The sequence below is a fragment of the Labrus bergylta genome, chromosome 15, assembly GCF_963930695.1.
Source record: "Labrus bergylta chromosome 15, fLabBer1.1, whole genome shotgun sequence".
Classification (NCBI taxonomy): domain Eukaryota; kingdom Metazoa; phylum Chordata; class Actinopteri; order Labriformes; family Labridae; genus Labrus; species Labrus bergylta.
In genome coordinates, this window is record NC_089209.1 from 685,761 (window position 1) to 697,741 (window position 11,981).

The following is an 11,981-nucleotide window of genomic DNA, read 5'->3' on the forward strand; positions in this document are numbered from 1 at the left end:
GTGTGTGTGTGTGTGTGTGTATACAGGTTGATCAGCTGAAGAACCAAGAAAACCCGCTGGCCTTCAGAATAAGAGCCCAGCATCATAAACGCTTTATTGTGAAGGGATTTGACTTCCTGTAATACCTGTAGATATAATATTCAGACGCCTTCAGGGAAGTCGACACATTCGTCCTAAATCTAAATAAATACATTTTAATACAGAAGTCAAGGCAGGAGCTTTTATTTTGAAGGCTCGTCGGTGTCGCTTCCTGTGCGGCTGTGCGTGTTGACGTGTGTTGACGCAGCGGGTGGCTGCTGGTGCGTCAGGAGGAGACGGAGATGCCATAACAGCAGCATCAGCTCCGGTTCTGTTCGCTCCGCTCTCACCTGAACCGGCTCCACTCCGGGACAACGCTCATGGTCTGCCCGCCTCACAGCGCCTCAACCCCGGCATCCATCCCAGCAGAGGAGCGGCGGCAGCATCTGGAGCGGAGGTAAGAGATGAAGAGGAGGAGGAGGAGGAGGAGGAGGCAGGGCGTGGAGGAGGGAAGAGAGACCTGTCTGTGTGTCCTCCTGTCTATCTTTCCCGTTATCTCTCTGCCTCTCCTGTCTCTCTCTCCCCTGTCTCTCTGCCTGTCTGTCTCTCTGTCTCTCTCTCTCTTCCTCCTGTCTGTCGGCTCCTCCAGCGGCTCCATGTCCGGCCTTGTAGCCGCGGATGGAGCGCTGAGGCCCGGTTGGATGTTCCTGGGTGTGTTAGTGGAGCATATGACTGCGGTGTGTCAGGTCATGTCCACAGACAGGTTTAGTCCGGGGTGTGTCCCCGTTCAGGTGATCTGAGACGTCACAGTCACAGTGCTGATGAAGGTGAGGATGAAGATGGTGATGACGTCACAGAGGTGAACAGGTTGCCCTGCTCTTCAAACAGATGAGATCACTAACAGAAACATATGCACCTGCTTGTATTCATATACGGGTGTTTATATATTATAATTGTATTTATTTAAATGTGGTCCTCCCTTTACTTTCAGCCCGTCTCCACTTCTTATTTAGTGATTCTGTTCTTTTTTGCATGTTGATATTTTCTCTCTTTTATTTTGACAGCTTCCTGAGCAGTTTTATTATTTTTATCATTTTTATGAATTTTTAAATCCTGTTGTAGTTTTTGTTGAGAGAGCCTCCCTCTCTGTCAGATCTGATCATCAGACCTCCTTAGTCAGGGTGGTCACATGACCTTGATCACATGACCCCCCCCCTTGGTTCATCTCAAGGGTCTGTCCATCAAATAAACAGAATTTCTCACCTCAGAATATTATAATAATATAATATCTGAAGACCGGCCTCGAGACCCCTTTTTGAAGGTCTCGGAATCAAAAGCATTTTCACTCGGTCTCAGTGGGACAGACTTCAAATGAAGACCGGTCAGGACCACCACTGATCGGTCTTCATTACTGGTACTGCGTTAGAAGACAAACGCTCCTTTCTAAAAGAACAAGTAACTTCAATTCATCTGATTTTGAACTCCGTCCCGGTGTGACGGTCTACGTGAGGGACACGCCCCCTAAACAAGATGATTTCTGATATTTATGGTCTTGATCTGGTCTCGGTCTCACCCTACCTTGGTCTTTGTCTTGATTCGGTCTCATTCTGCCTTGATCTGGGTCTTGACTCAGTCCAGATCCCTAAATGTCTTGGTCTTGTTCTTGACTCGGTCCAGATCCCTAAATGTCTTTGTCTTGGTCTTGACTCGGTCCAGATCCCTAAATGTCTTGGTCTTGTTCTTGACTCAGTCCAGATCCCTAAATGTCTTGGTCTTGTTCTTGACTCGGTCCAGATCCCTAAATGTCTTGGTCTTGTTCTTGACTCGGTCCAGATCCCTAAATGTCTTTGTCTTGGTCTTGACTCGGTCCAGATCCCTAAATGTCTTGGTCTTGGTATTGACTCGGTCCAGATCCCTAAATGTCTTGGTCTTGGTATTGACTCGGTCCAGATCCCTAAATGTCTTTGTCTTGGTCTTGACTCGGTCCAGATCCCTAAATGTCTTTGTCTTGGTATTGACTCGGTCCAGATCCCTAAATGTCTTGGTCTTGTTCTTGACTCGGTCCAGATCCCTAAATGTCTTTGTCTTGGTATTGACTCGGTCCAGATCCCTAAATGTCTTTGTCTTGGTATTGACTCGGTCCAGATCCCTAAATGTCTTGGTCTTGGTCTTGACTCGGTCCAGATCCCTAAATGTCTTTGTCTTGGTATTGACTCGGTCCAGATCCCTAAATGTCTTGGTCTTGGTCTTGACTCGGTCCAGATCCCTAAATGTCTTTGTCTTGGTATTGACTCGGTCCAGATCCCTAAATGTCTTGGTCTTGGTCTTCACTCGGTCCAGATCCCTACATGTCTTGGTCTTGTTCTTGACTCGGTCCAGATCCCTAAATGTTTTGGTCTTGGTCTTGACTCGGTCCAGATCCCTAAATGTCTTGGTCTTGGTATTGACTCGGTCCAGATCCCTAAATGTCTTGGTCTTGGTCTTCACTCGGTCCAGATCCCTAAATGTTTTGGTCTTGGTCTTGACTCGGTCCAGATCCCTAAATGTTTTGGTCTTGGTCTTGACTCGGTCCAGATCCCTAAATGTCTTTGTCTTGGTATTGACTCGGTCCAGATCCCTACATGTCTTGGTCTTGTTCTTGACTCGGTCCAGATCCCTAAATGTTTTGGTCTTGGTCTTGACTCGGTCCAGATCCCTAAATGTCTTTGTCTTGGTATTGACTCGGTCCAGATCCCTAAATGTCTTGGTCTTGGTCTTCACTCGGTCCAGATCCCTAAATGTCTTGGTCTTGTCGGAGCACTCTGGTCTTGGGTCTGTCTTGGTCTCGGTTAGTGTGGTCTTGTGTCTGACCCTCTTTCTCTCTCTCTTTCTCTCTCTTTCTCTCTATCCTCGGTTTCCCAGGATGCACTGGGGTCTCCCAGCAGGCCTGTGAAGATGAGTGTGACCTCGTGGTTCCTGGTGAGCAGCTCGGGGACTCGACACCGCCTCCCCAGAGAGATGATCTTTGTGGGCCGAGAGGACTGTGAGCTCATGCTGCAGGTAAGACCGGCCAATCACAGCGGCCAATCACAGCGGCCAATCACAGCGGCCAATCAGATCCACCGATTCAGAGTCTGTATGAAACACAGACATTTTAACATGGAGCTCTATGAGGACTGACTCACTGCAGGAGACAGACTCTAGTGGACACTGGAGGAACTGCAGTATTTATTTTCATATTGAAAATCTTTGTGTTGTTTCAGTCCCGCAGTGTGGACAAACAGCATGCCGTCATCAACTACAACCCGACTACAGACCAACACCTGGTCAAAGACCTGGGCAGCCTCAACGGGGTGAGACTACTACACAAACAAACACACAGCTGGCAGTATGAAGCAGAGTGAAGGTGACTTTATGTTTCTATGTTTCAGACGTTTGTGAACGACCTGAGGATTCCTGATCAGACCTACATCACCCTCAAACTGTCCGACATCATCCGCTTCGGATACGATATCCTCCTGTGTTCTGTGTGTGTGTGTGTGTGTGTGTGTGTAAATCAACAGTCAGGTAAAGTTCATGTTAAGATCAGCAGGAAGTCCAGTGTTTGGCTGTTAAACGATCGTTCAGGGTTCATAGATTATGGAGTTGATTTGTTTGTTCTGACAAAGTGAGTGGTTTTTTTCTTAACGGTCTCTTCACATTCTCACGTCTACATCCTCGAGAAAAGTCAACACAAAGTTCCAGAGGAGGCTCTGAAGGTCAGTGTGTGTGTGTGTGTGTGTGTGTGTGTGTGTGTGTGATTAGACACTGTGTCACAGCACCTCCTGTTGTTGCAGCATGAGAAGTACAGCAGTCAGCTGCAGATGAGCCTGAAGGCTGCAGAGGGAAACAAGGTGGAGGCCGATGAGAAACCACGAGCCGAGAAGACCCCGAGTACCAAGAGTCTGACACAAGGTACTGCAAAAAATACTCTGCAAAAAATACACTACCAAAAATACTCTGCAAAAAAATACTCTGCAAAAAATACTCTGCAAAAAATACACTACCAAAAATACTCTGCAAAAAAAATACACTGCAAAAAAATACTCTGCAAAAAAAATACACTGCAAAAAATACACTGCAATAAATACTCGGCAAATAATAATCGACAAAAAAATACTCTTCAAAGAATAATCTGCAAAAAAATACTTTGCAGAAATACTCTTCAAAAAATACACTTCAAACCGTACTGCAAAAATAATGCAACCCTAAACAAACGAAGAGTCTGACACAAGGTACAACTGAAATTCTGCAAAGACACACTGCAAACAGAACTGCAGTACTAAACTACTTCTATGTTGCAGAAGCTCCAGTGTCGCGGCCCACTCCTCTGTACGGTCAGCCGTCGTGGTGGGGAGAGGAGGATTATGGGAGTAAGGTTCAGAGCAGCGATGAGCCTAACGCAGGTAAAAAACACACCTTCAATTAAAAACATGAATGGTGGTTTTCATTAAAACGTCTTAAAAGTAGCAGTAGTAGTAGTCATATTGATAGTAGCAGTAGTAGTAGTCATATTGATAGTAGTAGTAGTAGTAGTCATATTGATAGTAGCAGTAGTAGTAGTCATATTGATAGTAGTAGTAGTCATATTGATAGTAGCAGTAGTAGTAGTCATATTGATAGTAGCAGTAATAGTAGTCATATTGATAGTAGCAGTAGTAGTAGTCATATTGATAGTAGCAGTAGTAGCAGTCATATTGATAGTAGCAGTAATAGTAGTCATATTGATAGTAGCAGTAATAGTAGTCATATTGATAGTAGCAGTAGTAGTAGTCATATTGATAGTAGCAGTAGTAGCAGTCATATTGATAGTAGCAGTAATAGTAGTAATATTGATAGTAGCAGTAATAGTAGTCATATTGATAGTAGCAGTAGTAGCAGTCATATTGATAGTAGCAGTAATAGTAGTAATATTGATAGTAGCAGTAATAGTAGTCATATTGATAGTAGCAGTAGTAGCAGTCATATTGATAGTAGCAGTAATAGTAGTAATATTGATAGTAGCAGTAGTAGTAGTCATATTGATAGTAGCAGTAGTAGTAGTCATATTGATAGTAGCAGTAGTAGTAGTCATATTGATAGTAGCAGTAGTAGTAGTCATATTGATAGTAGCAGTAGTAGTAGTCATATTGATAGTAGCAGTAGTAGCAGTCATATTGATAGTAGCAGTAGTAGCAGTCATATTGATAGTAGCAGTAGTAGTAGTCATATTGATAGTAGCAGTAATAGTAGTCATATTGATAGTAGCAGTAGTAGTAGTCATATTGATAGTAGCAGTAGTAGTAGTCATATTGATAGTAGCAGTAGTAGTAGTCATATTGATAGTAGCAGTAATAGTAGTCATATTGATAGTAGCAGTAGTAGTAGTCATATTGATAGTAGCAGTAGTAGCAGTCATATTGATAGTAGCAGTAATAGTAGTCATATTGATAGTAGCAGTAGTAGTAGTCATATTGATAGTAGCAGTAGTAGTAGTCATATTGATAGTAGCAGTAGTAGTAGTCATATTGATAGTAGCAGTAATAGTAGTCATATTGATAGTAGCAGTAGTAGTAGTCATATTGATAGTAGCAGTAATAGTAGTCATATTGATAGTAGCAGTAATAGTAGTCATATTGATAGTAGCAGTAGTAGTAGTCATATTGATAGTAGCAGTAATAGTAGTCATATTGATAGTAGCAGTAATAGCAGTCATATTGATAGTAGCAGTAATAGTAGTCATATTGATAGTAGCAGTAATAGTAGTCATATTGATAGTAGCAGTAATAGTAGTCATATTGATAGTAGCAGTAATAGTAGTCATATTGATAGTAGCAGTAATAGTAGTCATATTGATAGTAGCAGTAATAGTAGTCATATTGATAGTAGCAGTAGTAGTAGTCATATTGATAGTAGCAGTAATAGTAGTCATATTGATAGTAGCAGTAATAGTAGTCATATTGATAGTAGCAGTAGTAGTAGTCATATTGATAGTAGCAGTAGTAGCAGTCATATTGATAGTAGCAGTAATAGTAGTCATATTGATAGTAGCAGTAGTAGTAGTCATATTGATAGTAGCAGTAGTAGTAGTCATATTGATAGTAGCAGTAGTAGTAGTCATATTGATAGTAGCAGTAATAGTAGTCATATTGATAGTAGCAGTAGTCGTATCTGGATAATGACTGCAGTAATCAAAGTCTCTGCTCTGTCAGACGTCCACAGAGATTTGTCGGCATTGGATCCGGACTTTTCCGGCGCTCTGACCGACCCCCAGCAGAAAACACTCTTCCCTTCATACCAACGGGAACCAAGCTACTTCGAGATCCCCACAAAGGACTTCCAGCAGCCCAAACCCATGGGGGCGGAGCTTCACGAGATCCCCACCAAGGACACGGACACGCCCCAAGCCCCGCCCTCCCCTCCAACCCCGACCCCGCCAGTGGTTCAGAGCCACGCCTCCTTCACCATCGAGTTCGACGACTGCTTACCTGGCAAGATCAAAATCAAAGACCACGTCACCAAGTTCTCCACCCGCCAGAGGAAGCAGCACGCTCTGCCCAACAAGACCGCCATGGCAACGGCGACGCCGGCAGAGGTGATGTCAGCGGAGAGCAAGGTGGCCGATTGGCTGGTCCACAGTGATGTCAGCATGATGAGAAGACGTCCGACCTGTGAGGACGTTTACAGCACAAAGAGTGACCTCGCCATGAACATCAGGACGCTGAAAGGTAAGAGCTCACCTGGTGTCCTTAAAGGGCCAGTACACAGTTTTTAATGTTGGATGGTATAAAAAAGAGCCTCTTTGTATCTCTGATGATTGGGTTTGGATTTCTAGTTTCACCTTGATTCCATAAATAAACTTCACAGATCTGAAAGTCACAGCAGAGATCTTCAAAAGGTGATGATCAATCATTTGATCCTGTTTTGTAAAAGTCTGCCAGCGTTAAGTCCTGATGTCCAAACGTTTAATTGGAAACCAAACTCCATTCAAAAAACAAACATTTTTTGCAGATGGACCTCACAAAGCTTGACTTTGTACATTTTACAATTCTTCTTTATGATGTTGTTATTTCAGCGTCCTTTTAACCCATTTATTATGATTAAATTAAAGCTCTTGATGTGGACACACATCAGTGACATGCTCCTCTCATGTCTGTTTAAATAGCTGCATGAAATCAAGATCCTCCAATAATACTACACCAGCCTAAACGTGTCCTCAAGCACCAACAAGATTCTAACAATCTGATCTCAACCTTCAGACTCTAAACACTGTGTGATGTGTCCATTAGCAGGAACATGTTTAGCTCCACTCTCAGTGACAGAATCATCAGTTCTTATTGTGACTGGGCTGTCTTCTTATGTCAGCATCACCTTTGGTTGCCTGGTCAGATTTTAAGGTCACTGCAGCGCTGGAGTTTCAGTCGATGTCAGTTTTAATCATTTCAGCATAAAAACATTCACATACAGCAAAAAAAAAAAAAAAAGAAGCAGAACCTGTAGTAAACAATTCCTGATAGTCTGTTTCCAGCCCATGTTCTTCTCTCGGGGGATTCAATATCTCCGGCTGCCTTGCTGACCTCTTTGATGTGATGACACCGGCTGCATGTCGACTGCAGAGCTGCTGTCAGTCCTGTCTCTGCACATCGAGTGTGTCTTTATTAATGGCTGGTGAAATGTGTTTTACTGCTGTATTAGGTCTATATGAGGACCCTCTGATCTGGCCGAGAAGCACACATGGCTCGTTGTAAAAATAGACAAGTCTAATATCTGTCAGACTTCACGTGGGCGGTGTGTCAACATACACACTATTCATGCTGGAAGTGTGGGTCAGTCGGACTTCTTTAAAGAAATCCGTCTGTTTCATGTTTATTCTGTTTAACTCCATCCATGTTGCATGTTTTGATTTTGACTGATTCCCTTTTCTGGGACGTGTATATAAAGTTTTTTTTTCTTTTATTCACCAAAACGTGCACACACACACTCACACAATAAAAAAAAGAGATACAAACAAGAGGGGAACTGTGGTACAATACAGTTTTTCAAACAAACAGGACAAAGAAAAACATGGAGACAGTATAGTAACAAAATGATGTCAAATAACACTGGTGGGATAGGTTGTACACATGGTGGCAATTTTTGGTGTTATTTGTTTGTTTTTGTTTTGTTTTTCACTTTGTATGGGTGCCAACATGATGATTGCCAAATAAATAAAACTGCTGCTGAACGGCTAGGTGGTGTTTTTTGTTGTCAGGTCATCATCATGACGATGGAACCCAGAGTGACTCTGAGGAACCGGAACTCAAAGGCAGCCGGAGTAAATCCCACCACTCGGTGCAGTCAGAGCAGTCTGAGGCGTCCCTGCAGATCCCCCACACACCTCAGCCCGTCCCCCACCCTCCTCCAGCACAGACTGTCCACCTGCAGTACTCTCCACCTGGACCGGCCCCGGCCTCTCCTGTGGCCCCTGAGCGGCCCCTGTCCCAGAGTCCTCCACAGGCTCAGTCTCCCACCACAGAAACCCCAATACAGGGCCCCCCAGAGCACCTCCCCCAGCAGGCCTTCATCATTGAGTTCTTTGACGACAACCCGCGCAAAAAGCGCTCACAGTCCTTCACGCACAACCCCGCCCACGCCGACTCCTACTCTGCCCTCAAGGCCAAGCTGGAGCGGCGGAAAGGTGGCGAGAGGCCGGCATCTGTGCATGGTCACATCCCCCCCACCCAGCAGGTGACAGTTCCTCTGAAAGGCCAGGGCCACAGCGGCCCACAGAGGTCGAGTTCTCTTAAGAGGGAGAAGACGGAAGGGGAGACGGCCTCCTCTGGCTCCTCCTCTCGCTCCTCCTCTGGGATCACCATCAGACCCTTCGGTAGCGTCGGCAAGAAGTCCAAGCTGGCTCAGGAGTTCGCTGCTGAATTTCTGAAGGATTCTGGTCAGCAAGACTCCTCCTTAACGAGGGACAAGATGTCCCCACCCCCGATGTCTGCCCCCCCAGTGATGGTGTCGCCTGCTCATGCAAGAATTCCCTCCCCGCAGGAACCTCCTGTAGCATCCTCAGTGTCCTACCCAACCTCCCCTTTACTGCCTCCTCCGGCAACCTCAAAGTCCTCAGTTCCCTGCAGTGCTGTGGGCCAGACCGCCTCTCCAGTCCACTCATCTGGACCCCCAATGTCCCCCATGGTGCCCCTGGGCGTCCGTGCAGGAGACCTCAGAGGTTCCCCGAGGATGATGAGAAACGAGGAGGACGACAGCCTGAGCGACGCCGGGACCTACACCATCGAGACCGAGTCCCAGGACCAAGAGGTGGAGGAGGCTCGTAACATGATCGATCAGGTGAACTCAAAGTTAGACCGCCAGAGTTTTCAGCCAACAACCACTCACAGACTCATGTTTGAGAGAGGAGGAGTCATAGCTTAGACTGATTCTAAATGACCACAGTAGTGTGTAGAAAGATATTTTACCTTAGAAAGAACTACTGGAGTCATTGTTAAATAACCAAAGTAGCAAACCACTCTAGTTAAACAGCCCTCCTGCTAAAACAATCACATAAGTAACTGTGCATTGAGAGAGGCTACAGATACAGAAATGCAGTATTCCTCATATGATGGTCCTACAGACGAAGCTGCTATTGTGTCTGTTGTGGAGAAAAAGGTTTGAGTCATTGTATTTTAAAGGGTTGGCCAATCTTTGTCTCTTCCTGATCAGTCCATAACCTTCAAGAGAACTGGAACTTTCTTCAGATGAGACGTCTTAAAATAAAGAGTCTCTTTATGTATCTCTTCAGGCATGCATGTGACCTCTTGTCCTTGTTGCTCCTTCCTCTTGCTGTGGTCCGGCTCCCCTCCTCATGCATGCTCTGTGCTCTGACAGGTGTTTGGTGTCCTCGACTCTCCAGAGTACAGTGGTGTGAGCACAGGAGTGTATAGACCTGTAATAAACGAAGCAAAGGATGAGCAAGCTAACCTGCCTAGCAATGGTAGCACTGTGGACCTGTTGCATGGCTTTAACCCAGCTGCTATCAGCAGCCCCCCATCAGGCCCCATGCAGGTAAATCCACTGAAGAACTGGACCTGTGTAGCATGTTCTGATCCCAGTGCATGCAGATTTGTGTTGTTCCCTCAGTTTACCTCACTTTTTCTGTCAAGTCTCATTGTTCTCTTTTGTCTCGCACTTCTATCAATCCAATAATATTCTCTGTGTTGTCTAGGTTCCACCTTCCAATGCAGCAGGTCTGGAAGGACCCAAATGGGTTTCCCGCTGGGCCAGCTTAGCAGACGGCTATGCTGAACCTGGTTCCACTCCACCTCAAGGGGAAAGTCTGGAAGGTGCTCTTCAAAGTCTTTCTGTGAATAAATGATTTAATAGTGCTAAATGGCCTGGTGTCAGGGCAGCCACTAAGATGATGCCATAAGCTGACCTGATCAATCACAGAAGGACAACCCATAGATTTTCTTTTCTAAATGTTCTGAAATAGTTTGATGGCAGTTAGATTGTGCGCCTGAATTACAGAGGCTGTAGTCCTCAATGTGGGCGGCCAGGGTTCTGACTTTGTTGTGTAGAAATAAAGGAATAAAAAAATCCCCTACATAAAACTTTAAAAGGTTTCCTCCTGTTGCAAACCTTTGGTCTGAAAATCTGAAAATACCCCAACACTTTAAGACGTCCTTTATAATTGGTGTAGGAAGCGTGAAAAGCTCAGAGCCCATTTGCCCTTCAACACCTTTATCCTGAAAATATTACCAATGAACTATAACACTTTTACTGATTAACCATGACTTTATTTTAATAGATTTGCGCCTGATGAGCCGGTCGATGGGAAATTTCAGCTACGATAACTCAGAGTCCGAGTCCAGCCACAGCTCGAGGACCAGAAGGATGTTGCCCCAGGTGCCTCCGGAGAAGCTGGACAGTGTTCCGCCGAGTATCCTGATTCGTCATGAACCTTACCACGGACAGGAAGCTCTGGACCAACCCTCCGGTGCTCCTCACCACCAGAACTCCTACCAGTGCTTGTCTGTCCAGGATGATGTGGACCCAGACAGCCTGAGTGATGCTAGCCGATCAGATGACGGACCTGTTCTGGACAAAACAAAGAAAAACCAGGTCAGAACTGGATCTGTTTCTCCAGGGGGCACCGGTAATCAGGTTAGGGGTGCAGATAAAGTGTCTCCCTCCACCAAATCCACCTCCTTCTACATCGGGTCTGAAGACCGTCCAAGCAAACCTGACCAAGTTCGAAGTCCAGTACAGTCTGATAGGATACGAGAACCCCCAGCAAAAACTCCCCCAACTACTGTCCTGATCCGACACCTGAGTGGGCACGAACCAAAGAGGACAGGAGTAAAACCTAACAGCTCAGCTCCCAACCTCCAAATACAAGACAAGGATTATGCTCCCACCAAAGACAGCTGTGTGTCATCTATCGTCCGCCAGGAGAGCTTCACCAAAGAGCAGCCATGTGACACCACCCAGATGAAAAAACTCCCTCACATCTCCAGCCATCCGTCCATCAGAGACCTGGAGCAGAGGAGGGAGAACCTCCAGGATTCAGAGTCCTTCTATCAGGAAGCAGAAGGAACTCTGTCCTCTCTGGACGCAAAGTTCCCCTCATCTGGATCCGGTCGTAGCTCAAAGAAAGGAGGCTCCTCCACCCACATGGAAGACTCCCTGTCTGGTGAGTCAGATGTGGACACTGCCAGCACTGTGAGCCAGGTGAGCAGCAAAAATGTTCCCGTTAGTTCTGCTTCTAAAAAGCGTCCTGCCATTAGCAGCCTCCAAAAGGAGAAGTCCTCTTCCAGCCCATCCATCCAAGAGAAGGGACGGCAACTCACGGCACGAGAACGGCTTTCAGAGAAACGCAGAAGCCAGGTGACATCAGATGCATCAAATAAGGCAGAAGCAGCAAAACGCTTTCAAATGCGCCGCAGTGCTGGCAACCGGGGATCTCTGGATCTGTCAGAGGGCCAGCA

The 11,981-nt window shown here is 45.6% G+C and overlaps 1 protein-coding gene across 1 annotated transcript in view; it reads left to right on the top strand.

Annotated features, from left to right (window-relative positions):
- The first annotated feature begins 68 nt into the window (after nucleotides 1-68).
- The window catches only part of cep170bb (centrosomal protein 170Bb), a 24,685-nt gene continuing 12,772 nt past the window's right edge, over nucleotides 69-11,981 (top strand). Inside the window, exons 1-12 of the mRNA XM_020659779.3 lie at nucleotides 69-475; nucleotides 2,920-3,057; nucleotides 3,261-3,350; nucleotides 3,429-3,507; nucleotides 3,697-3,755; nucleotides 3,834-3,951; nucleotides 4,341-4,442; nucleotides 6,228-6,743; nucleotides 8,267-9,345; nucleotides 9,883-10,059; nucleotides 10,220-10,337; nucleotides 10,802-11,981. The exon at nucleotides 10,802-11,981 is cut by the window's right edge and continues 548 nt beyond it. Coding sequence (XP_020515435.2) covers nucleotides 2,953-3,057; nucleotides 3,261-3,350; nucleotides 3,429-3,507; nucleotides 3,697-3,755; nucleotides 3,834-3,951; nucleotides 4,341-4,442; nucleotides 6,228-6,743; nucleotides 8,267-9,345; nucleotides 9,883-10,059; nucleotides 10,220-10,337; nucleotides 10,802-11,981 — 3,623 coding nt within the window. The 5' untranslated portion in view covers nucleotides 69-475; nucleotides 2,920-2,952. The remainder of the gene's footprint in view (nucleotides 476-2,919; nucleotides 3,058-3,260; nucleotides 3,351-3,428; nucleotides 3,508-3,696; nucleotides 3,756-3,833; nucleotides 3,952-4,340; nucleotides 4,443-6,227; nucleotides 6,744-8,266; nucleotides 9,346-9,882; nucleotides 10,060-10,219; nucleotides 10,338-10,801) is intronic.